At 43.8% G+C, this 27,923-nt stretch overlaps 1 protein-coding gene across 1 annotated transcript; it reads left to right on the forward strand.

Moving 5' to 3' along the window:
• The first annotated feature begins 946 nt into the window (after positions 1–946).
• On the forward strand, positions 947–7,982 carry LOC106729650 (placenta-expressed transcript 1 protein). Its single transcript, XM_032472768.1, has 3 exons — positions 947–1,407; positions 4,864–4,925; positions 7,005–7,982. Exons 1-3 carry the CDS (start codon positions 1,319–1,321, stop codon positions 7,475–7,477), a joined length of 624 nt encoding a protein of 207 aa, XP_032328659.1. The 5' UTR covers positions 947–1,318; the 3' UTR covers positions 7,478–7,982.
• Positions 7,983–27,923: the final 19,941 nt, after the last annotated feature.

Here is a 27,923-nt window from a genome sequence, read left to right on the forward strand (position 1 = left end):
AAACAGAACAGAGAAAAGTTTCATACTAAAAACAGCAATCGAGATTTATCTGACACCCACCCAGATTCAAGTCTTTACACACTTCCCGTTACTCTTCCCAGGAAACTTTCAAGATAACGTATCTTAATGTTCATACAGTGAGGGATAAGGTCGTTATCCTCAGACATAGAACCAACCCTCGTGCAAAGTGGGCTCTCAGTAAATATTTGGGGAGTGAGTGATGAACAGTAAAGAAACCAAGGATCAGAGGCGAAGTGACCTGTCCTTAAATGTTAGAACTACAATTCAGATCCAGGACTGTCTGATCCTATTCTGCTACACAGTCAGTTTTCTTTGCTTTGGGAAGGAGAAGACTTTGAAGGAGTTTTGGGTGGCTGAGAGGGCCCTAAAGACTACCACCTGAGCACTGAGAGATTTGTTCAGAAAGGATCTTCTAAGGGAGGAAATGGACAAACTGGAATATTCTCTTGAAATCCCCTACCCATTACACGTTAGAATGCTGAAAGTAACCAGTGGAACTAACAAGTGTCAGCGGGGTCCCCGTGAGCGCGTACTAACCTAGGTCATCAGACTAGAGGGTTCAGGGAACCCTGAGTGGTTATTTGACATGTACTTAGATTAGTGCCTTTGGGGCTCAGAGGCCCTGCCTCCTTCTTCCCTCAGCCTCAACAACAGAGACCAAGAACATCAGCATTTCTGGGACCAAAAAAAAAAAAAAAACACCAAAAAACAATGGGTTTGGCTTTGACTTGGCAGTAATGGTCCCTTATTTCATGAAGCACTTCCCAGGGGAATCCACTTCACCCTTTCACAGGCATCGACCCCTTCTCTCCCCACACTCCACTCCCCCTGAGAGAAGGGCAGAGCTCTCATCTTGAGATGTATGTAGCAAAGCAGAGTATAGGTCTTCTTTTGTCCACCTTCTCAACCTTTTACTTGAGAAACTTGGAAAATAGACACACACAAAAACAGCTAGGGGGGAAATAAAAATCATTTATCATCCCACTACCAAGATATCACCATAGATAATATCTTGATGTATTTATTCCCTTCCAGATTTTCTGCAACTTCTTTTATAAAAGTGGGACCTTACTATATGTACATAATATTTGTAACTTTCTTTTTTCACACTTCACTTTGATTTCATGACCCTCATCTCTTGTCTTACGGCACAGATGGTTCATTGTTTCCTTATCATTTCCTCCCAGTATCAGTGCCTGTGACTAACAACACTGAAGCTGTGATCCTGCGAGCACTGTACAAGACACAACCAGTAGGCTTCTGGAAAGATGCACACAAGAATTGTACGAACAGTGTCATGTACGAACTGAAGAACCCGCGCAACAAATTGTTTGAGGCAAAATGGGTATCTCCTGGGGACGTGGACCTATCTTCAGTTCAGCTACAGTAAGAACCTATCCATATATCATTTACTTTGGGCTTTTACAATTTCATATTGGGTTTCTGCAGTTTTATACTGACTTTGGAGGACTCATAATACAACTCCGATGTGACATGGAGGATTCAATAGCTGCACTCCTTTTCCACCTCCCCATTCTTTGTTCTACTTTCATCTATAGGAGTTTGTACACTATACATGTGCACACATGCACACATACCAGGTATGCTCTGCACCAAGAGAAAGAACTGGTGTTAAATAAAACCAGAGCCAGACAGTACTTAAAGCAAGATGAGTGAATGAATGAATGAATGAATAAAAACAGATTTTATTCAGGACTATTGCAATTAAGACAAGAGACCTCAGTATAGAACAAGTCTCAATTCTGAATGCAACATGGGTACCTGGGATTTATAGCCAGGGAACAGGGTAGGAGTGTCAATGGATAGAAAAGCACTAAAAGGAAACATCAAACCCTGTAAGGGGGACTCTTGCCAAACTGACCTAACAGGATTCTTGCTGAAGACAGGCCAGGGTGATGACAAAGTAGAGGATGAGAAACTCAATCAGATAATAAAAGTGATCAGATATCGAGGGTGGGAGGTTTGTGCTATACTGCCTTAACAGGATTCTGGCTAAAACTGGATTTTCCAAGGAAGTACACAGATGGGCCTAGGAGAAGGTTCCAGAGTCCAAGTAAACTTTGGTCAAGCAGAGAATCCTTGTCACTGGCACCCTGTTTGTTTCAAATTCTCTTTACCCCTTCCCACCACAACCCAACTCACTCCTGCTAGTCTGGGGCAGACAATACTTCAGACGAGGCAAGGCAAATAGCAGTGACAAACAATTAAAAATAAACACACTCTGGCACTGAAGCCACCTGGCCACCTTGGAGCTCCCCTCTCTGCCTTCTACATGCAGTCCTCCAGGAGCCCTTGCTAAGCTGAGGATGCAGAGAAACTGCCTGTGGCCAAGAACCTGGGAGAGGGGTGCTCTTGGTCCCCATTTTTACCAAGTCAAACTTGAATCCGCTTGCCCACTGAGCAGCAAATTCAATTTACTGACACCAGGTTGTGGTGAAGGAAAGTACAGCATTTACTGCAAGGAGAATGGGCAGCTCATGCTCAAAAGACATAAGCTCCCATCAGCTTTCTGGGCAGCTCTTTTAAAGGCTACATTTGTGGTGAGGTTGCTGGGGCCATGACTTTCTTCTGATTGGTTGGTGATGTTGTAACAGGATGATGTTTCACGAATTGTAATCATCAGCCTTCTGATCCCAACCAGTCTGGGGTCTTTGTGCTTATGCTCAGCATGTAGTCACTGTCCTCCACCTGGGTCTTACTTCCTGCAAAACAACTCAAAGATCTGTGTCACATTATTATCTATAACCCTTAAGGAGGAACCAGAACTCTGTTTTATCACGGAACTGTTATTTCTTGACTACTTTTCCTTTGTTTCTGCACTCCTTCACTTCCCTCATTAGTAACTGCTTGAGTCTACTCTTTGGATCTCAGGGAAAGCTTAGGAGACTAATGCTTTTTTCTACAAACAAGAAATGGGGAGACACAGAGGGGCTTTTGTACCAGGAAGGGCCCCGCAGGGTCCTGCTTGGTTTCAGTTCCCCCTTTTCTTTGATGCTCCTCAATCCTCAGGGGAACAGGGGATAAGAAAGAGGATAACGTTCTAAGCAGAGAGTTTAATCATAAACTCGACAGAGGAATTCACTTTTAGGTGGACCTGGTTTCACCACCACACGGAGAATCATGTTTTTAAAACACATGCATTTTGGAAGTGGCTTGCTGGCAGAAAGTGTGATGATTGTGTAATAAAACTGGCTTCCTAGTGTTACACAAAATGGACACATTCAGATTCCGCGGTGAGGCCACCTGAGGGCTCATGTTACATGCTAACAACAACAACAGCAAACTTCCCTCCCAGCTAGGGATTTGTTATCAAATTCACTGTAGGAACCAAATGTTGAGAGATCCTTACACTTTGACTGCCGTTTTGTACTGAAAGGGCAGGTCTGACCATCGGGGCCGTGTCCAGACACGAGCAGCCACCAGGTGTCTAGGGACAGTGGAGACAATGATGCAGTCAAGCCACCCCACCCTCTGCTGCCACGCCCTGGGCCTGGTGGAACCTAGCTGGCTCTGAAGGAGGAACTGTTATGCCCACAGAGAGACGTGCAAGAGTGGAATCCAAAGGAAGCTGCTACAATCCAGCCTCACAATGACAGCAGGCTCTTAGAAGCCAGTCAGGACTCATGAGGGCAATGACTTTCCTTTCATCTCACCTCCTTAAGGCCTCCACACTCCACGCAACAACAGATAAAAGACCACAGAGTGACAATCTGCAATGGAAACACACATTCCCACTGACAGGGCAGTCTCCAGACCCCTCCTCACTCACACCACGATGGTGCACTGGCTCCTCTGCTTGTTTACCATGTATGACAAGACTGACACCTGGAGGGGAGCAGCATACAGGATGGGAGAGCCCCATCTGTGGGGTAGGGCACAAAAGGGCATATGAAGAGGTTCCTGCCCACAGAACTTCACAGTGAGGTGTAGGGAGGCAAGGCCCACAGAGAAATAAATACTGAGGTTAGACATCACCTCCTCAGAAAGAATTCTCTATATTCCCAGATCAACTCCCAGCTTCCTGTTTGCTCACTCTCATAACTTCCACTGCTTCATCAGAGCACGTATCACAATGGTGATCAGTTACTTAACTTGTTGGTCGATTATTTGTTTAAAATCTCCCTCTCTAAAGAGACTTTAAGAGCCATCAAGGAAAGAAGCATGCCAGTGTTCACCAGCGTCCCCTTAGCGCCAAGCACAGTGACTGGCATGTCGTGCACTCACGAACTGTTAAATGAACAACAGACTGAACGGGCCCACTGACAGGAGAACAACACACCAAGCTGCACAGCTCGTTTAATGACCATTAAGTACCTGTGACACTACGTGTCAGGCATTGTGGACAACAGAACCTGCCCTCAAGGAGCTGGTCCTCCAGTGCGCGGAGAGGCTGATGGCAAAGCAATGCAGCACAGGGGCATGTCTGTCTGATGGAGATCTGTCTGGGTTCATGATGATAGGGAGAAATGCCTTCCCAGAGGTTACTGATGAGTCTGTAGGCAGATGTTCCCTGGGCCGGATTATTACGATCAGAAAGACTAACCTGAACGAAGACCAGAGGTGTATACCAGCCTGTGGGGAGTTCAGGGTGCTGGCGTGGGTGAGGGTGGGGGATGGACATTACCTTGTCTGGAGAAAGATCAGGGAGGATCTTAGTCAAGACAATATAGAGCAGGACAGGACTTAATGATCTGCTAATTGTGCTGTAGAGAATGTAGGCACAACAGGAATTAAGGGGCTGGGGTCTGCTGGGAAGGCAGCAACTGTGAAATGAACTTGTGAATTCCTCACCATTCTCTCTCATTTATTTGCCCTCCACAGAACCTTCACTGTCGATTCGCAAAAAGTGGCTGCATTTTCTTCCCAGGACCTGATGAGAAGAGGTAAGTTCCTCTGCAGCCTATTTCCGTATCTGGCAGTGAAATCAATCAGCCCGGAAAATTATTTTGTGGGTATCCTAGCAAAACAGAGTCTTCTAGTCATGTGTCACCCAGATACCAGCTGAGGCTCCTAGCACCTTGAGATCGGCATAAGATTAGCTCAGCCCCTTATCCTGTGCCCTGTGCAAAACAAAAGCCATCCCCCTCCCCACCCCAACATTTCTGCCAGTTCTGAGGGGACTCTGATTCTCTCAGTCACCTTGACTCCAGACTCTGGCTCAGGAGCCGTTTCCAGTCAACACCACACAGACGTGGCTATGAGAGTCGGCTGCTCCCTCGGTTTCCACAAAGAATTCCCACTCACACAAAGCCTTCATCGCTGGAGCAGGTGTTACCAAAGGGCTTATGGGATGAGAAGGGAGATTCGCACAAAGAAGGGTTGATAGCACAGAAAACCAATCATTTCACTAGTTCTCGGAGCAGCCTCTGGCCTCCAGCACCACCACCAGGAAATCCCACTGGCCTTTCCCAGGCTGCAGTCCCCAACTTCAAGCCATCCTGAGGCTCCTTGTCCCTTGTCTCCCTTCTCTGCCCCTTTGCTTCTCTCTTGCCTCTTTCTGGGGAGCTAAAACAAATTCAAGGAACTGAGGTTCAGAAAAGACTGGTAACTTGCTTAAGACCACACAGAAAGTAAATGGCAAAGCTAGGACTCAAAGTCCACATCTTATACTTTTTTCCACTTTTCTTTGACTGACATGAAAACTATAAAGACAGTCATGTGTGTGTGTGTGTGTGTGTGTGTGTGTGTGTGTGTGAAGTGTTTAAATACAGGCTTTAACCAAGAGTAAGAAACATCAGTCTTCTCCACGACCAGATAATAGATCTTCCTCACGAGCCCCCAAACTCTGAAGTACATCTAGTATGCGGCTCAATTTCCTGTCAGTCAGGCATTGCAAATGTGGTCAAAGGCTTATCGATTTTCAACAACAAATGTTAAGGTGATTATGCCTAATGAAACTATTATGTGAACACCTTAAGTGTTTCCTTGGTGGTCTTCCCTCTGTGAAAAGACAGACATTATTTTCTTTCTCCGGGACATTTTCAAAAGGAACACTGGTATAAATGGTAGGAAAGAAAAAAAAAAAAGTTTGTTTCTGGTCAGAACTCCTTAGCTCCATGCTAATAAAATCCAGATTTTAAAAAAAGAGACAGAGAGAAAAAGAAAGTGGCTGTGTTCAGACTTTTGGCTCAGGGGTGGCCTAGAGGAACATCTGCCCTGGGGAAATGTTCCACGAGATAAGATACTGCCACAGAACTAGAAGGCGCCCTGCAGGGGGGCAGGGTGCACAGGCTGGAGCAAATCACTGCACATTTCCCGCCTTCTTCCTTATAGTCCCCTCTGTGGTCCACTCAGACCCTTGGAGGTGTCACGGCCAAGCTCTAGTTTTCCAGGATCAGACAACCCCCCAGGTTTGGCTTTCTCTGCTTCTCCGCCAGGCAACCTCAAAACGCTAACATGTGGTCAGATCCCTGCATGTGAAAATGACCAGTCTCTCAGACACCACAAAAAAGAGATTCGCAGGTTGGACGGGGCCTCTTTCCACTTACTTTAAAGCAGAGGTGGCCGTCCTTGGGTCTGGATGCTGTCTATTTCTTACGACTTTTACACGCAACCTTTGAAATGAGCAAAGAAACCAAAGACCAAAAAAGAAAAAGCATTAAAGTGCACCACTCTGGACCATGTTTGCACCGATTGATCCAATGTAATACTAAGAACATGAGGACATGTGAGGGCAGACTACCCACCTAACAACAAACTCAGTGGTTATGTAAATTCAGTGTAAGTTCCTTCTCCTGTAGGGCTGTGCAGAGCTTAAGGGTAGATTGTTTCTTATTTTTGGTTCCTTGACATCCTGTGCCCTCCTAGTTTCCCCGTCCTCTACACACTCTGAGCCCTTGAGAAGTGCTTACTGAATTTTGCTCATGAACTCTGGCTCCAGCATCCTATCAGATTAGTCTCCTCTCTCCAGTGTGCACCTGCCACCCAAAAGAGGTTCTGATGCCATTGTTTTCTTTTTCTAGTGAAAAATACATCCATGACCAAGATCTCCACAATGAAGCAAATCACAACCCCAGCTCCAAAACCAGCCACAACCCACAAACCGGCAGCCAAAACCCGCCAACCGGCAGCCAGAACCCACAAACCGGCAGCCGCAACCCACAAACCAGCAGCCAGAACCCACAAATCAAAATCCACACCCCGCAGACTGCCAGCCACAACCCCTAAACTGGCATCCACAACCCGTACCACAGCCAGAACCCATACCATATCCACAAACTATAGCAAACCCACACCACATACCATATTCACAAACCATACCACATCCACCAACCATAGCAAACCCACACCCCGTACCACAGCCCGAACCTCAGCCCGAACCTCAGCCACAGCCCAAACCACAGCCAATAGTTTGGCCAACACAGCCTTCCTCGGCCCCATCAGATATGCCATTCAGCTCCTGCTCGTCTTCTTCACCAGCAAACTCCTCTTCTAGAAAGGACGCTACGGGAACACTTGCTTCTGCTGCCACTGCCTCCTTCTATGTTCAGTTCCAAGCCAGGACTCTGACACACGTGAACAAAGGCTTTACGTTCTCGGATGTACAACTCCACTACCGCTCCTTCAGACCAAAACGGAGACCTGAAGGTCACTTGGTGAGGGGAACAGTCCATTCAGTGGTGGTCAACTGTGTGTCTCAGGACATAAATTAGGCTTTTTGTAACTACTTAGACCTAGATTTTTGGCTCCTGGCTTAACATGTTCACAGCCAGTTACACAGCCAATCTAAACTTTTATTTAGATGCAACACCAGTAGCATTTGAAGGGCAAGAAAATAAGAATGTACCAGGTCTTGAGTAGTCAAGGATGGGAAAGATCATGGTATAAAGGCATTATTTTCTGTGTTATACCAAATAAACTATACCTCAAACAAGAATAATGAATGTGTTAAATTCAAATATGTCTTTAATGAGTGATCAATTTAAAATATAGAAAATGTCATGTAATTTTATTCATTTATGGGAGCATTAATAAAATCAATGGAATGGTGAGAGTGTGTATGTTTTCGAAGCCAGATATAAGGGGAACATTTTCTCAATTTTAATTTTTCTCGAGTGCAAACTGGTCAGTTTTCCCCTAATGGTAATCTCCACTAAGAAAGATGGGTAAAATGTGTATAATATTCATAATATAACATAAAACCAAAACAAAACATGGTATTTCCAGTAATACGTAACAAAGTTTTCTTTTAATGGCTATGCTAAATTCCAAGATGCCAACTTCAGTGACATATGTGACCCTAGTGGCTGTGAGGTAGCATCTCTACACAGTGGTATCTCTTTCTAGTTTTGATTTGCATTTTCCTAATGACTATTAATGTTGAGTCTTTTCATGTGCTTATTTACCTTTTTTTGAAAGCTACGTCATATTCATATTATACTTCTTTACCATTTATATATCTACTTTGGAGAAAGTATTCAGATTTTAAAATTGGGATATTTGTCTATTTATTGTTGAGTTGTAAGTGTTCTTTGTATATTCTGGATACTAGGCCCTTCTCAGAAATATAATTTGCAAATATTTTCTCCCATTATTTGGGTTATTTTTTCACTTTGATAGTTGTCCTTTGAAGAACAAAAGATTTTAGTTTTGATAAAGTCCAACTTATCTATTTTTCCTTTGGTTGCTTTTGTTTTATGCATTATACCTATTAAACTGTTGCTTAATCCAAAGCCATAAACATTTATACTTAAGTTTTTGCTAGGGTTTTAAAGCATTTAAGTCATTGGTCCACCTTGAGTTAATTTTTATATGGTGTGACAGAGGGGTCCAATTACACTCTTTTGCATGTGAGTATCCTGTTTTCCCAGCACCATTTATTGAAAAGACTGTTTCTCCCTGATTGAACTATCTTGGCACCCTTGTCAAAAATCAGTTAATCATAGAGTAATCTATAAAAACACTGAATCACTATGTTGTACACTTGAAACTAGTATAACTTTGTAAGTCAACTATACATCAATCTTTAAAAGTGGTTTTTTAAAAAAGAATATGATGGGTAGAAGAATTTATAAGTTTCAAGCCAAAGTGGAGTATGACAGTGTTTCCAAGCATACAAATTTATGATTTCATAAGAATTCCTAATTTCATAAAAGGAGTCATTGGACCAATATGGTAGCAAATTGTTTTAATTCTAGCATTCAAAATAACTTTCACTCCTTTTTGTAGCAACCTGAAGCAAAAACACTTTCAAAGATATATTTAGTAAATTTCATTTCTTCAGAGTCATTGGAAAAATTTGTTTAATCTGATATGAATCTCCTTGCAACAGAGGTTTAATCTTTATGTAATAAAATTTATCTTTAAATGACAAAAAAAAGTTCATCGTACATATATGAGTTTATTTCTGGCCTTGCAGCTCTGTTTCATTGATCTACATGTCTATCTTCATGGCAGTACCACAATGTCTTTTTTTTAAATTAAGGTACAGTCGATTTGCAATTAGTTTCAGGTGTACAACATAGTGATTCACAATTTTTTTTACACTATACTCCATTTAAAGCTTTTGTAAAGTATTGGTTTATTCCCTATGCTATATAGTATGTCCCTGTAGCTTATTTATTTTATACATAGTACTTTGTACCTCTTAATCCCTTACCCCTATCGTGCCCCTCCCCTCCCCCTCTCCCCACTGATAACTACTACTTTATTCTCTATATCTGTGAGTCTGTTTCTGTTTTGTTATACTCATTCACTTGGGGTTTTTTTTAGATTCTGCATATAAGTGATAACATATAGTGTTTGTCTTTCTCTGACTTATTTCACTAAGCATAATGAGGTCCATGATGTTGTTGCAAATGGCAAAATTTCATCCTTTTTATGGCTGAGTAGTATTCCATTGTGTATATACACCTCATCTTCTTTATCAATTCATCTGTTGATGGACACTTAGGTTGCTTCAGAGTCTTGGCTATTGTAAATAATTCTGCTATGAACATTGGGGTGTATGTATCTTTTCAAACTAGTGTTTTGGGGCTTTTTGGACATATACCCAGGAGTGGAATTCCTGGGTCATATGGTAGTTCTATTTTCAGTTTTTTAAGAAACTTTCATACTGTTTTCCACTGCGGCTACACCAATTTACAATTCTGTCAACAGTGTACAGTTCCCTTTTCTCCACATCCTCATCAACATTTGTTATTTGTGGTCATTTTGATGGCAGCCATTCTGTCAGGTGTGAGGCAATATCTCATTGTGCTTTTGATTTGAATTTCTCTGATCAGCAATGTTGAGTGTCTTTTCATTTCCCTGTCACCCATCTGTATGTCTTCTTTGGGAAAATGCCCATTCAGGTCCTCTGCCCACTTTTTAATTGAGTTGTTTTTTCTCATCTTGCATTTTTCATCAATTTTCCATTTTTTTCAATCAATTTTTCCTCTGTATCTTATAGTTTTCTGAGTACAGGTCTTTTACTTCCTTGGTTATTTTATTCCCAGGTATTTTATTCTTTTTGATGTGATTATGAATGGGATTGCTTTTTTAATTTCTCTCTCTGATACTTCATTGTTAGTGTATAGAAATGTGACAGATTTCTCTGTATTAATTTTGTATCCTGCAACTTTGCTGAATTCATTGATGAGTTCTGGTAGTTTTCTGCTGACGTCTTTAGGATTTTCTATGTATAGTATCACGTTATTGGCAAACATATTATACATAGTGAGTATTACTTCTTCCCTTCTGATTTGAATTTCTTTTTCTTCTCTGATTTCTGGGGCCAGGACTTCCAATACTATGTTGAATAAAAGTGGTGAGATTGGACATTCTTGTCTTGTTCCTGATCTTGGAGGAAGTGCTTTCAGCTTTTCACCATTCAGTGTGATACTAGCTGTGGGGTTCTCATACATGGTCTTTCTTATGTTAAAGTATGATTCCTCCATACCCACTTTGTGGAGAGTTTTTATCACAAATCGATGTTGAATTTTTTTCAAAAGATTTTTGTTACCTATTGAGATGATTACATGATTTTTAATCTTCATTTTTTTATTTTTTTAAACATTTTTCGTGAGTTATAGTCATTTTACAATGTTGTGTCACATTCCAGTGTACAGCTCAGTTTTTTAATGTGCTGTATCACATGGATTGATTTGCAGATATTGAATTCTCTTTGCATCCCTGGAATGAATTCCACTTCACTATGGTGTGCGATCCTCCTAATGTATTGTTGCATCTGGTTGCCTAAACTTTTGTTGAGGATTTTTTGCGTCAATGTTCATCAGTGATATTGGCCAGTACTTCTCTTTTTCTTTGATATCGTCAGCAGGTTTTGGTATCGGGGTAATGCTGGTCTTGTCAAATGAATTCAGAAGCATTCATTTCTCTGCAATTTTTTGCAATCATTTAAGAAGGATCTAAGTGTGAAATCTTCTCCAAATGTTTCGTAGAATTCACCTGTGAAGCCATCTGGTCTTGGACTATTTTGTTAGGAGTTTTTTGGTTTTTTTTTTTTTAATTCCTGATTCAATTTCATTACTTGTAATTTGTCTGTTCATGTTTCCTATTTCACCTTGGTTCAAACTTCGGAGACTCTACATTCTGGGAATTTGTCCATTTCTTCTAGGTTGCCCATTTAATTGGCATGTGGTTATTTGTAGTGATTTCTTGGGATCATTTGTATTTCTGTGGTGTTGGTTGTAACTTCTTTTTCATTTCTCATTTTATTGACTTGGGTCCTTTCTTGTGCCCTGAGATCTCTGGCTGCAGAGCCCTGGGCTTCCCAGGTTAGTGCCTGTGCACTGACCTGTAGGGCCAGGTCCTGGACCCTCTGGTGGACACAGCCCTGTCCAGGAATGGCTGTGGGCTCTGAAGGTCTTAAAGAAGCCTGCCTGCTGGTAGGTGGGGCTGTGCCCCCACCTAGGTAGTTGCCTGGCCTGAGGTGTCCCAGGATTAGTGCAAAAGTCTGCTGGGTAGAGTCAGGTCCTGGCATTAACAAGCTACAGGGAGGATTCCACAAGGGTGTCGGCCAGTACCAGTGTCCATATAGCACAGCAAGCTCCCAGAAATGGCTTCGGCCAGTGTCTGCCCCCAGAACGGACTCCAGTTGCCTCCTGCCTCTCCAGGAGACTCTCCAAGATCACTGGGTGGATCTGACCCATTCCTTTCAAATCACTGCTTCTGCCCTGGGTCCTGGAGCATGTGAGATTTTGTGTGCACCCTTTCGGAGTGGAGTCTCTATTTCCCCTAGCCCTCTTGCTCTCCTGACAGTAAGCCCTGCTGGCCTTCAAAGCCAAATGTTCTGAGGGCTTGTCTTCCCAGTGCAAGACTTCCAGGCTGGGGAGCCCAATGTGTGGCTCAGACCCCTCACTCCTTGAGGAGATCTGCAATTGTCGTTATTCTCTCTGGGGCAAGGGTCTTCACGACTCCTCCCCTCCAACTCATCTCCTTGTGGTTTCTTCTTTATATCGCTAGTTGTGGGAGATCTTTTCTGGTAGCATTCAGTCTTTCTCATCAATAATTACTCTGTACATAGCTGTAATCTTGGTGTGCCCATGAAAGGAGGTGAGCTCCTTGTCCTTCTACTCCACCATCTTGCCACGCTGTCTTGATTACAGTAGCTTTGTAGTAAGTTTTAAAATGTGTAAGTGTGAGTCCTCCAGCTTTGTTTTTGTTTCAAGATCATTTTGGAAATTATGAGTCCTTTGTTGGAGTTTTCAGTATACAAGTCTTGCACTTGTTTTCTTACACTTACTCAGTGTCTTTACTGAATATTTTCAAGTTTAATGATACTTTCTTCTGCCAGTTCAAATCTGTTGTTAAAGTCTCTTAAGTCCTTCTAGTGAACTTTTCATTTCACTTATAGTTTTCAACTACAAATTTGCTGTTTGGTCCTTTTTCTCATTTCTGTTCCTTTATGGATATTCTTTACTTAGTGAGACATCATTCTGATACTTTCCTTTCATCTTTTAAGCATGGCTTCTTCTACTTTTTGGGCATATTTATAATAATTTAGCTAATGTTATTTTCTAGTAAATCCAAGATCTGGAATTCCTCTGGGACAGTTTCTACCGACCAGAAGTCGTTTCCTGTACACAGACCATACTTTCTTATTTCTTGTATGTCTTATAATTTTTATTAAGTGTTGAAAATTTGGAAAATACAATGTGATCACTCTGCACACTAGATTCCCTTCCCCCCAGGGTTGGCTGTAGTTTCCTCTGGTTGTTATTGCTTGTTTTGCTGCTTCTGCTGTCTGTTCAGCAAATTTTATGAATTAATTGTGTGAAGTCAATATTCCATATCATGTGTGGCCACTGAAATCTCTCCTCAGTTAGCTTAGTGGCCACCTAATGAATAATCAGAGATTTCATAAATGCCTTGAATCAATAAGTCTCCCAACATTTGCCACGTTCCTCTCTGCATGAATTCTGGGGCATGCCATCACTGGTTACATAAGCATTTTAAAATTCTGCCTTAGCCTACATTTTTTACTTGCATAGTGCTGCAAGCTCAGCCAAAGATGAGAGATAAGGGCTTCTCAGGTCTTTTCTGGGCACGTGTATAGCCCCGTACATGCACATGAACTTTCAGATTCCCAGGAATTTGTCAGAGCGTTCCAGAGCTTTCCAAATCTCCCAAACAAGATCTCATTCCCCAGTATTTTCTTTTACATTTTTTGTTAGTCCCAGTTGCAACCACTGCTTCAGGCAGATGCACTGTTAAAAACTCCTCACTGATTATTTTCAACAAATACCCTAGCAATAAGTCTGTTTGCAAAGTTCTGAAAGCAATTTGTGGACAGGTCACATAGTGACAACTGTCTGGAAATGAGGCTTTGGGGCGAGCTCCAAACCCATTCTGTCCCTTTCCTTTTGGATTCTACTTTGCTGGTCTTCATGGCTACCAGAGTTGCAAGGTTGTTGCTTACTAAAGCTTATTGAAGATCTGGGGTGACAGGGATGGGGACAGGGCAAGTTAGAACGTCACGATGCTCACTGTGCTCAGTGAGATCTAGCCATTTTTCTAAAACAAACATTTTTCTTCGGAGGTCCTTACTTCCTATTTCGTAAATACTTCTCTTGAAGAAACATTTATAAATATCCTTTTCATTCAATTCTACTTGTTTTTGTTTTCTTTCTATTCAGAAAATAGAATACTTCTTTCCTCTTTTCTCCTGCAGTGAGTGCGTTAAAATCACAGAAGAAATATGAGAAAATACACTTTCTGACTTTTTCCAGTAGTTTCTTTGTGTTATGGTGTTTATAGTGGAAATTGTCAGGCAGGAGCAAGAAGGAACAAAGTCATTTCTTTCCAAGGAAATAAATATAAATCCAGAAACACAATCTTTCCAGTTTCGTGCTACTCACAAAATGAACCGGGTGAGGGGACATGTTCGATTAAGAAGAACTGGAAAAGGATACATAATGCTCCATGAGAAAACGGGCTTTTATACCTGAGTTTCCCACAGGGAAAAGAGTGGAGAGTCTAAGCAGGCCAGGTATGAGATGATTACTCAACTCTGGATTTCACTATGCTGGCATTCACCCTTCTCATGGCTTTCTTCACATACCAAATGCTGAGGTGATGGAGATGCAAAATAAGTCCATGAACAGTACATTCCCCGTCCTGGGCCAATCTGGAACTGATAAAGGATCATGGTGACAGATATAGGGAGATTCATTCCTAGTGATAACTTAGGCCAAATTCCAGAAGCCAGTTCATTTTAGGGAGGAGTGGAAGGGAGATTTGCCTGTATGACGTCACCCAGAAGATCCAGCCCAGAGCATATAAACAGGTGAGTCGTAGATCTTACCCAGTCCCAGGTCCAGCAGTTTCCAAACAGACCAAGACCATGGCAGTCCTTGGTTCCCCACTGCTGCCCCTGGTGCTGTCTCTGTGCCTCGGACTGCTGTTTCCTTCTGCCAAGTGTCAGTATCCTATCGGCAACTGCATAACACTGAGTAACATCATCGGTGCCACTGACGGGGGAGTCCAGGCCTTCCCAAAGAGCTATAAAAGCAACACAATGTACACAGGTGAGTAGAAGCCATCTTCTCTGCTGTCCTTGGTTCTCTGAGGTGAGGTAGCCAGAATACTGGGCGTACCCCCTTCCATCCCTGCTTTCAACTACACAAGCAAAGCACGTGTTTTTCACCCAGATGGGACACAGAAACAGGGAGGATGAGAACATGGAAGAGAATGGGTGGGCTGGGATGGCCTCTGCACGTTCCCTGTGTGATCTTGAGTATGTCCCAGATCTCAGTGTACCTGAGTCCCAGCGAGGGCACAACTGCGGCAAGTTGTCTCACTTCAATAAGTTGGGCGTTCTCCAAAACAAGGTTACAACAGCCTGTGTCGGGCAGCGGTGGGGGTCATCTGTGTTATTTTCAGGGATAATAAATGCACCGCAGTTGGCAGCTCTTTTCCATCCACTTGATAAGCAGTGCCACCATGGATGACTGTATACTGCTCAACATTAGGAGGCACTGCTCACATTTAGGCTATGGGTGAAAAATCTGGTGAGCTAGACAGGGAGGGAATTACTCTCCCAACGCACGTATGAGCCTGAAGCTGAGAGAAGTGAAATGGCTTTCCTGGGGTCTCACGGCTAGTAAGCAGCAGAGCTGGCTGGCTCGCAGATCTTACTCTTTTTGTTCCTAATCTGGTGCTTTTTTGAGGTGCTTAGAAATATTTTATGAATATTCCTTTGGGATCACTCAAGCCTACATGTCAAGGCAAGTGCTGTCTAATGACTTTCTTAATGATAACAAATTTAATGTGGCTGTTTACAGGGACTAGTGCATTGAGTCCCCCTCGACCTTCAAGGTAGATAATGTTGTCATTCCCAGTTTGTAGATGAGAAAACACAGGCAGAGCTGTTAGTACCTCGCTAGGTCACAGCTACTTGAGTGATGGACCAGGCCCTCAGAGACCCTGCTCGTAGCCAAGACACGATTTGCCTCTCAATTACAGTAATGAGAACTAAGATGTCTTACTGTGCTGCGGGCTGATCCAAGGGCAAATGCTATTGTCTGCCCCATTTTGCAGGTAAGAACTAAGGCACAGGGAAGTTAAAGTTTTACCCAAGGTCACTAGCAGTTAGCAGCTAATATTTGAACCTCAAAAACACCCAAGATTTGTCCAGCTTTATCCAGCCAGGCTGCCCAGCTTCAGAGCCTACCTTCTTGTCTGCCATATTACCCTACCTGGCTTAGAACTCGGAGAACATATGGATGACATCCACTCCCATGCTCGACACACTGCAGGCTTCAGCATAAGCGTGGCTATGGCCTGCCTTCGCACACTCATCCTGGCTTGTCCTGGTTTCCATTTTCTCACGGGGACTGTCACTAAGTGTCTCAGTTGGGATGGGGCCCCCTATGTCCCTCTCCTGCAGACAGTGGGTCTTCTCCTAATCAGGACAGGGAAGATAACCTTATATTCAAGATGAGGACCATCTTGTGTGATGTTGTATACAGGGAAGGACCTGGGTGGTCTGAGGGACTACTGCAAAAGACACCTCAGACCTCTGACTTAAGATAACATATCATGAAGTGATGGATTTTGTGGCTGAAATGGAAGAGAAAGAAACCTATATTGGGAAGATGGGGGGGGGCAGTGGAGCCTCCTTAAAGTAGGAAGACACAAGAAGAATCAAAAGCCAACACACCAGACCCCTTGAGGGGACCATGCTAGATGAGAAGAGAAATCACGGCATTTACAGAGGTGTTGATTGGAGCAGAGTTTTAGGAAGCAGAAGGAGGAGAGGACCACGGTTCACTGAATGGCTGCTATGTGCCATGCACTCCCCGAAACCTCATCTGATTTCACCTCAGAAAGAAATGTGCTAACGCTCTGGGATAAACTGACTCGCTACAGGAAGGATTTAAGTTGAGACTCAAAATCTTGTGCCCTGGGAGATGTGAAGGGCCTGATCGCACACCTGGAATTACACAACAGGCTGCATGATTTCCTGGCAGAGTGTCATTATTGGACCTGGCTGGGACTTGGGACTATTGCGGAGACTGAGTAAATGCCCACACAGCCCAAATATATCCCCTGATTTTAATGTTGAATTTTTTTTTTAAAATTTCAGGATTTGTGTTAAAATTGGTATAAATGACATATATAAATGCCTTCACAGGTTCTAAGACACAAGTGCAGCTCAGGCAATATCTTAGAACAGGTTCTCTGGGTATGCCTTGGTATCAGTCAAAGAAACTCGTAATGCAGTAGCATCCCTAATACAACTGTCCCGGGTAAGCGCCTGCCACCGCTGCTTAACTTCCATGGGCAACAGAAATGTAACTTGCTTGCCCTTTTCCCTGAACCCTCATCTTTAAGGCACTATGCAATATCGGATGCACAAATCTTTTTTTTTTTAACATCAATTTATGAATAGTGATTTAGTGCCCTCCAGGTGCCCAGCACTGGGGATAGCCAGATACTGACACAGATGAAATGACAGCATATAGTACAAGCCAGAACATAATTAAGTCCTCAACGCAAGTAAACATAAATAAATGAATCAATGATTCAGGAGTGAGAGGGCAAGAGGGCTGAATTGGCCCAGAGGCGGGATCTTGGAGAGTAAGTGGGGCTGGGATAAGTGATGAGAAGGAAGGAAGGATTCCAGACGGGCCCCCGACATGAGCAAAGGCCAGGGGCAGGCGAACCAGGTGCGTCTGCAGAAGCAGAGAAGACGGCCACCCCTGGAGTGGGGGTGCGAACAGCAGAGTGCGCCGGGTAATGAGGCTCATGAGAGCCATGTGTACTGCAACTGACAGAACAGAAGCAGGAATGTAGAACCAGAAATGTTTAGAGGCTCTGAAATACAAGGGCACTTTGAAGGTTTTCGACAGCTGTGGGTCCTGATGGAAGTGTTGGCTGGGGAAATCTGATCTGGTTGCAGCCTGGAGGGAGGAGACTGTGGAGGCCAGGAGGAGTGAACAGAGCATGTAAGCCAGGGAGCAGGGAACAGAACACAGGACAGAGGCAGGAGCATGCCCAAGGTAGAGCTGACAGGTTTGATGACTATCTGCATGACACCGTCCCTTGTCACCATCCACCTCACCATCGTGCACACATCCAGGACAGATGCCAGGTTCTGGCTGAGCAAGTCAGGGCCCCGGGGATCTGGCTCAGATACCTTGACTGGCAAAAACAAACAAACAGAACAGAGAAAAGTTTCATACTAAAAACAGCAATCGAGATTTATCTGACACCCACCCAGATTCAAGTCTTTACACACTTCTCTTTACTCTTCACAGGAAACTTTCAACATAGCATATCTTAATGTTCATACAGGGAGGAATAATGTCGTTATCCTCAGACATAGGACCAACCCTCGTGCAAAGTGGGCTCTCAGTAAATATTTGGGGAGTGAGTGATGAACAGTAAACAAACCAAGGATCAGAGGCGAAGTGACCTGTCCTTAAATGTTAGAACTACAATTCAGATCCAGGACTGTCTGATCCTATTCTGCTACACAGTCAGTTTTCTTTGCTTTGGGAAGGAGAAGACTTTGAAGGAGTTTTGGGTGGCTTAGAGGGCCCTAAAGACTACCACCTGAGCACTGAGAGATTTGTTCAGAAAGGATCTTCTAAGGGAGGAAATGGACAAACTGGAATATTCTCTTGAAATCCCCTACCCATTACACGTTAGAATGCTGAAAGTAACCAGTGGAACTAACAAGTGTCAGCGGAGTCCCCGTGAGCGCGTACTAACCTAGGTCATCAGACTAGAGGGTTCAGGGAACCCTGAGTGGTTATTTGACATGTACTTAGATTAGTGCCTTTGGGGCTCAGAGGCCCTGCCTCCTTCTTCCCTCAGCCTCAACAACAGAGACCAAGAACATCAGCATTTCTGGGACCAAAAAAAAAAAAAAAACCAAAAAACAATGGGTTTGGCTTTGACTTGGCAGTAATGGTCCCTTATTTCATGAAGCACTTCCCAGGGGAATCCACTTCACCCTTTCACAGGCATCGACCCCATCTCTCCCCACACTCCACTCCCCCTGAGAGAAGGGCAGAGCTCTCATCATGAGATGTATGTAGCAAAGCAGAGTATAGGTCTTCTTTTGTCCACCTTCTTAAACTTTTACTTGAGAAACTTGGAAAATAGACACACACAAAAACAGCTAGGGGGGAAATAAAAATCATTTATCATCCCACTACCAAGATATCACCATAGATAATATCTTGATGTATTTATTCCCTTCCAGATTTTCTGCAACTTCTTTTATAAAAGTGGGACCTTACTATATGTACATAATATTTGTAACTTTCTTTTTTCACACTTCACTTTGATTTCATGACCCTCATCTCTTGTCTTACGGCACAGATGGTTCATTGTTTCCTTATCAATTCCTACCAGTAATAGTGCCTGTGACTGACAACACTGAAGCTGTGATCCTCCGAGCAATGTACAACATGCACCCAGTCGGCTTCTGGAAAGATGTAGACAAGAATTGTACGAACAGTGTCATGTACGAACTGAAGAACCCACGCATGAAATGGTTCAAGACAAGATGGGTATCTCCTGGGGACATGGACCTATCTTCAGTTCAGCTACAGTAAGAACCTATCCATATATCATTTACGTTGGGCTTTTACAATTTCATATTGGGTTTCTGCAGTTTTATACTGACTTTGGAGGACTCATAATACAACTCCGATGTGACGTGGAGGTTTCAGTAGCTGCACTCCTTTTCCACCTCCCCATTCTTTGTTCTACTTTCATCTATAGGAGTTTGTACACTATACATGTGCACACATGCACACATAGCAGGTATGCTCTGCACCAAGAGAAAGAACTGGTGTTAAATAAAACCAGAGCCAGACAGTACTTAAAGCAAGATGAGTGAATGAATGAATGAATGAATAAAAACAGATTTTATTCAGGACTATTGCAATTAAGACAAGAGACCTCAGTATAGAACAAGTCTCAATTCTGAATGCAACATGGGTACCTGGGATTTATAGCCAGGGAACAGGGTAGGAGTGTCAATGGATAGAAAAGCACTAAAAGGAAACATCAAACCCTGTAAGGGGGACTCTTGCCAAACTGACCTAACAGGATTCTTGCTGAAGACAGGCCAGGGTGATGACAAAGTAGAGGATGACAAACTCAATCAGATAATAAAAGTGATCAGATATCAAGGGTGGGAGGTTTGTGCTATACTGCCTTAACAGGATTCTGGCTAAAACTGGATTTTCCAAGGAAGTACACAGATGGGCCTAGGAGAAGGTTCCAGAGTCCAAGTAAACTTTGGTCAAGCAGAGAATCCTTGTCACTGGCACCCTGTTTGTTTCAAATTCTCTTTATCCCTTCCCACCACAACCCAACTCACTCCTGCTAGTCTGGGGCAGACAATACTTCAGACGAGGCAAGGCAAATAGCAGTGACAAACAATTAAAAATAAAAACACTCTGGCACTGAAGCCACCTGGCCACCTTGGAGCTCCCCTCTCTGCCTTCTCCATGCAGTCCTCCAGGAGCCCTTGCTAAGCTAGGGTGCAGAGAAACTGCCTGTGGCCAAGAACCTGGGAGAGGGGTGCTCTTGGTCCCCATTTTTACCAAGTCAAACTTGAATCCGCTTGCCCACTGAGCAGCAAATTCAATTTACTGACACCAGGTTGTGGTGAAGGAAAGTACAGCATTTACTGCAAGGAGAATGGGCAGCTCATGCTCAAAAGACATGAGCTCCCATCAGCTTTCTGGGCAGCTCTTTTAAAGCCTACATTTGTGGTGAGGTTGCTGGGGCCATGACTTTCTTCTGATTGGTTGGTGATGTTGTAACAGGATGATGTTTCATGAATTGTAATCATCAGTCTTCTGATCCCAACCAGTCTGGGGTCTTTGTGCTTATGCTCAGCATGTAGTCACTGTCCTCCACCTGGGTCTTACTTCCTGCAAAACAACTCAAAGATCTGTGTCTCATTGTAATCTATAACCCTCGAGGAGGAGCCAGAACTCTGTTTTATCACGGAACTGTTATTTCTTGACTACTTTTCCTTTGTATCTGCACTCCTTCACTTCCCTCATTAGTAACTGCTTGAGTCTACTCTTTGGAACTCAGGGAAAGCTTAGGAGACTAAAGCTTTTTTCTACAAACAAGAAATGGGGAGACACAGAGGGGCTTTTGTACCAGGAAGGGCCCCGCAGGGTCCTGCTTGGTTTCAGTTCCCCCTTTTCTTTGATGCTCCTCAATCCTCAGGGGAACAGGGGATAAGAAAGAGGATAACATTCTAAGCAGAGAGTTTACTCATAAACTCGGCAGAGGAATTCACTTTTAGGTGGACCTGGTTTCACCACCACATGGAGAATCATGTTTTTAAAACACATGCATTTTGGAAGTGGCTTGCTGGCAGAAAGTGTGATGATTGTGTAATAAAACTGGCTTCCTAGTGTTACACAAAATGGACACATTCAGATTCCGCGGTGAGGCCACCTGAGGGCTCATGTTACATGCTAACAACAACAACAGCAAACTTCCCTCCCAGCTAGGGATTTGTTATCAAATTCACTGTAGGAACCAAATGTTGAGAGATCCTTACACTTTGACTGCCGTTTTGTACTGAAAGGGCAGGTCTGACCATCGGGGCCGTGTCCAGACACGAGCAGCCACCAGGTGTCTAGGGACAGTGGAGACAATGATGCAGTCAAGCCACCCCACCCTCTGCTGCCACGCCCTGGGCCTGGTGGAACCTAGCTGGCTCTGAAGGAGGAACTGTTATGCCCACAGAGAGACGTGCAAGAGTGGAATCCAAAGGAAGCTGCTACAATCCAGCCTCACAATGACAGCAGGCTCTTAGAAGCCAGTCAGGACTCATGAGGGCAATGACTTTCCTTTCATCTCACCTCCTTAAGGCCTCCACACTCCACGCAACAACAGATAAAAGACCACAGAGTGACAATCTGCAATGGAAACACACATTCCCACTGACAGGGCAGTCTCCAGACCCCTCCTCACTCACACCACGATGGTGCACTGGCTCCTCTGCTTGTTTACCATGTATGACAAGACTGACACCTGGAGGGGAGCAGCATACAGGATGGGAGAGCCCCATCTGTGGGGTAGGGCACAAAAGGGCATATGAAGAGGTTCCTGCCCACAGAACTTCACAGTGAGGTGTAGGGAGGCAAGGCCCACAGAGAAATAAATACTGAGGTTAGACATCACCTCCTCAGAAAGAATTCTCTATACTCCCAGATCAACTCCCGGCTTCCTGTTTGCTCACTCTCATAACTTCCACTGCTTCATCAGAGCACGTATCACAATGGTGATCAGTTACTTAACTTGTTGGTCGATTATTTGTTTAAAATCTCCCTCTCTAAAGAGACTTTAAGAGCCATCAAGGAAAGAAGCATGCCAGTGTTCACCAGCGTCCCCTTAGCGCCAAGCACAGTGACTGGCATGTCGTGCACTCACGAACTGTTAAATGAACAACAGACTGAACGGGCCCACTGACAGGAGAACAACACACCAAGCTGCACAGCTCGTTTAATGACCATTAAGTACCTGTGACACTACGTGTCAGGCATTGTGGACAACAGAACCTGCCCTCAAGGAGCTGGTCCTCCAGTGCGCGGAGAGGCTGATGGCAAAGCAATGCAGCACAGGGGCATGTCTGTCTGATGGAGATCTGTCTGGGTTCATGATGATAGGGAGAAATGCCTTCCCAGAGGTTACTGATGAGTCTGTAGGCAGATGTTCCCTGGGCCGGATTATTACGATCAGAAAGACTAACCTGAACGAAGACCAGAGGTGTATACCAGCCTGTGGGGAGTTCAGGGTGCTGGCGTGGGTGAGGGTGGGGGATGGACATTACCTTGTCTGGAGAAAGATCAGGGAGGATCTTAGTCAAGACAATATAGAGCAGGACAGGACTTAATGATCTGCTAATTGTGCTGTAGAGAATGTAGGCACAACAGGAATTAAGGGGCTGGGGTCTGCTGGGAAGGCAGCAACTGTGAAATGAACTTGTGAATTCCTCACCATTCTCTCTCATTTATTTGCCCTCCACAGAACCTTCACTGTCGATTCGCAAAAAGTGGCTGCATTTTCTTCCCAGGATCTGATGAGAAGAGGTAAGTTCCTCTGCAGCCTATTTCCGTATCTGGCAGTGAAATCAATCAGCCCGGAAAATTATTTTGTGGGTGTCCTAGCAAAACAGAGTCTTCTAGTCATGTGTCACCCAGATACCAGCTGAGGCTCCTAGCACCTTGAGATCGGCATAAGATTAGCTCAGCCCCTTATCCTGTGCCCTGTGCAAAACAAAAGCCATCCCCCTCCCCACCCCAACATTTCTGCCAGTTCTGAGGGGACTCTGATTCTCTCAGTCACCTTGACTCCAGACTCTGGCTCAGGAGCCGTTTCCAGTCAACACCACACAGACGTGGCTATGAGAGTCGGCTGCTCCCTCGGTTTCCACAAAGAATTCCCACTCACACAAAGCCTTCATCGCTGGAGCAGGTGTTACCAAAGGGCTTATGGGATGAGAAGGGAGATTCGCACAAAGAAGGGTTGATAGCACAGAAAACCAATCATTTCACTAGTTCTCGGAGCAGCCTCTGGCCTCCAGCACCACCACCAGGAAATCCCACTGGCCTTTCCCAGGCTGCAGTCCCCAACTTCAAGCCATCCTGAGGCTCCTTGTCCCTTGTCTCCCTTCTCTGCCCCTTTGCTTCTCTCTTGCCTCTTTCTGGGGAGCTAAAACAAATTCAAGGAACTGAGGTTCAGAAAAGACTGGTAACTTGCTTAAGACCACACAGAAAGTAAATGGCAAAGCTAGGACTCAAAGTCCACATCTTATACTTTTTTCCACTTTTCTTTGACTGACATGAAAACTATAAAGACAGTCATGTATGTGTGTGTGTGTGTGTGTGTGTGTGTGTGTGAAGTGTTTAAATACAGGCTTTAACCAAGAGTAAGAAACATCAGTCTTCTCCACGACCAGATAATAGATCTTCCTCACGAGCCCCCAAACTCTGAAGTACATCTAGTATGCGGCTCAATTTCCTGTCAGTCAGGCATTGCAAATGTGGTCAAAGGCTTATCGATTTTCAACAACAAATGTTAAAGTGATTATGCCTAATGAAACTATTATGTGAACGCCTTAAGTGTTTCCTTGGTGGTCTCCCCTCTGTGAAAAGACAGACATTATTTTCTTTCTCCGGGACATTTTCAAAAGGAACACTGGTATAAATGGTAGGAAAGAAAAAAAAAAGTTTGTTTCTGGTCAGAACTCCTTAGCTCCATGCTAATAAAATCCAGATTTTAAAAAAAGAGACAGAGAGAAAAAGAAAGTGGCTGTGTTCAGACTTTTGGCTCAGGGGTGGCCTAGAGGAACACCTGCCCTGGGGAAATGTTCCACGAGATAAGATACTGCCACAGAACTAGAAGGCACCCTGCAGGGGGGCAGGGTGCACAGGCTGGAGCAAATCACTGCACATTTCCCGCCTTCTTCCTTATAGTCCCCTCTGTGGTCCACTCAGACCCTTGGAGGTGTCACGGCCAAGCTCTAGTTTTCCAGGATCAGACAACCCCCCAGGTTTGGCTTTCTCTGCTTCTCCGCCAGGCAACCTCAAAACGCTAACATGTGGTCAGATCCCTGCATGTGAAAATGACCAGTCTCTCAGACACCACAAAAAAGAGATTCGCAGGTTGGACGGGGCCTCTTTCCACTTACTTTAAAGCAGAGGTGGCCGTCCTTGGGTCTGGATGCTGTCTATTTCTTACGACTTTTACACGCAACCTTTGAAATGAGCAAAGAAACCAAAGACCAAAAAAGAAAAAGCATTAAAGTGCACCACTCTGGACCATGTTTGCACCGATTGATCCAATGTAATACTAAGAACATGAGGACATGTGAGGGCAGACTACCCACCTAACAACAAACTCAGTGGTTATGTAAATTCAGTGTAAGTTCCTTCTCCTGTAGGGCTGTGCAGAGCTTAAGGGTAGATTGTTTCTTATTTTTCGTTCCTTGACATCCTGTGCCCTCCTAGTTTCCCCGTCCTCTACACACTCTGAGCCCTTGAGAAGTGCTTACTGAATTTTGCTCATGAACTCTGGCTCCAGCATCCTATCAGATTAGTCTCCTCTCTCCAGTGTGCACCTGCCACCCAAAAGAGGTTCTGATGCCATTGTTTTTTTTTTTTTTTTCCTAGTTGAAACTACATCCATGACCACGACCTCCACAACCAAGCCAATCACAACCCCAGCTCCAAAACCAGCCGAACCCTGCAAACCAGAAGCCGCAACCCGCAATCCGGCAGCCACAGTTCCCATACCGGCACTGCCAATCCCCATACCACCAGTCACATCCTCCATACGGGCATTCAGAATCCCACCCAGAATCGGCATACCGGCAGCCAGAAACCGCCAAACGGCAGCCAGAATCCCCAAACCGGCACCCACAAACCGCATACCGGCAGCCACACCCCGCAAACTGGCAGCAACACCACCGAAAATGGCATTCACACCCCGCAAACCGGCATCCACACCCCGCAAACCGGCATCCACACCCCGCAAACCGGCATTCACACCCCGCAAACCGGCAGCCACACCCCGCAAACTGGCAGCCACACCCCGCAAACCGGCAGCAACACCCCCAAACCGGCATCCATACCCCGCAAACCGGCAGCCACACCCCGCAAACCGACAGCCACACCCCGCAAACTGGCAGCCACACCCCGCAAACCGGCAGCAACACCCCCCAAAATGGCATCCACACCCCGCAAACCGGCAGCCACCCCCCGCAAACCATCATCCACACCCCGCAAATCGGCATCCACACCCCGCAAACCATCATCCACAACCCGCAAACTGGCAGCCACAACCCCAGAACCAACGACAACCACACCTCGTACCACAGCCACAACCCGTACCACATTCAAAAACCGTACCACACCCAAAACTCATACCACAGCCACTCCCCATACCACACCCACAACCCATACCACAGCCCGAACCTCAGCCACAGCCCAAACCACAGCCAATAGTTTGGCCAACACAGCCTTCCTCGGCCCCATCAGATATGCCATTCAGCTCCTGCTCGTTTTCCTCACCAGCAAACTCCTCTTCTAGAAAGGACGCTACGGGAACACTTGCTTCTGCTGCCACTGCATCCTTCTTTGTTCAGTTCCAAGCCAGGAATCTGACACACGTGAACAAAGGCTTTACGTTCTCGGATGTACAACTCCACTCCCACTCCTTCAGACCAAAACGGAGACCTGAGGGTCACTTGGTGAGGGGAACAGTCCATTCAGTGGTGTTCAACTGTGTGTCTCAGGACACAAATTAGGCTTTTTGTAACTACTTAGACCTAGATTTTTGGCTCCTGTTCACAGCCAGTTACACAGCCAATCTAAACTTTTATTTAGATACAACACCAGTAGCATTTGAAGGGCAAGAAAATAAGAATGTACCAGGTCTTGAGGAGTCAAGGATGGGAAAGATCATGGTATAAAGGCATTATTTTCTGTGTTATACCAAATAAACTATACCTCAAACAAGAATAATGAATGTGTTAAATTCAAATATGTCTTTAATGAGTGATCAATTTAAAATATAGAAAATGTCATCTAATTTTATTCATTTATGGGAGCATTAATAAAATCAATGGAATGGTGAGAGTGTGTATGTTTTCGAAGCCAGATATAAGGGGAACATTTTCTCAATTTTAATTTTTCTCGAGTGCAAACTGGTCAGTTTTCCCCTAATGGTAATCTCCACTAAGAAAGATGGGTAAAATGTGTATAATATTCATAATATAACATAAAACCAAAACAAAACATGGTATTTCCAGTAATACGTAACAAAGTTTTCTTTTAATGGCTATGCTAAATTCCAAGATGCCAACTTCAGTGACATATGTGACCCTAGTGGCTGTGAGGGTAGCATCTCTACACAGTGGTATCTCTTTCTAGTTTTGATTTGCATTTTCCTAATGACTATTAATGTTGAGTCTTTTCATGTGCTTATTTACCTTTTTTTGAAAGCTACGTCATATTCATATTATACTTCTTTACCATTTATATATCTACTTTGGAGAAAGTATTCAGATTTTAAAATTGGGATATTTGTCTATTTATTGTTGAGTTGTAAGTGTTCTTTGTATATTCTGGATACTAGGCCCTTCTCAGAAATATAATTTGCAAATATTTTCTCCCATTATTTGGGTTATTTTTTCACTTTGATAGTTGTCCTTTGAAGAACAAAAGATTTTAGTTTTGATAAAGTCCAACTTATCTATTTTTCCTTTGGTTGCTTTTGTTTTATGCATTATACCTATTAAACTGTTGCTTAATCCAAAGCCATAAACATTTATACTTAAGTTTTTGCTAGGGTTTTAAAGCATTTAAGTCATTGGTCCACCTTGAGTTAATTTTTATATGGTGTGACAGAGGGGTCCAATTACACTCTTTTGCATGTGAGTATCTTGTTTTCCCAGCACTATTTATTGAAAAGACTGTTTCTCCCTGATTGAACTATCTTGGCACCCTTGTCAAAAATCAGTTAATCATAGAGTAATCTATAAAAACACTGAATCACTATGTTGTACACTTGAAACTAGTATAACTTTGTAAGTCAACTATACATCAATCTTTAAAAGTAGTTTTTTAAAAAAGAATATGATGGGTAGAAGAATTTATAACTTTCAAGCCAAAGTGGAGTATGACAGTGTTTCCAAGCATACAAATTTATGATTTCATAAGAATTCCTAATTTCATAAAAGGAGTCATTGGACCAATATGGTAGCAAATTGTTTTAATTCTAGCATTCAAAATAACTTTCACTCCTTTTTGTAGCAACCTGAAGCAAAAACACTTTCAAAGATATATTTAGTAAATTTCATTTCTTCAGAGTCATTGGAAAAATTTGTTTAATCTGATATGAATCTCCTTGCAACAGAGGTTTAATCTTTATGTAATAAAATTTAT

This window comes from Camelus ferus, chromosome 33 (assembly GCF_009834535.1).
Source record: "Camelus ferus isolate YT-003-E chromosome 33, BCGSAC_Cfer_1.0, whole genome shotgun sequence".
NCBI lineage: Eukaryota > Metazoa > Chordata > Mammalia > Artiodactyla > Camelidae > Camelus > Camelus ferus.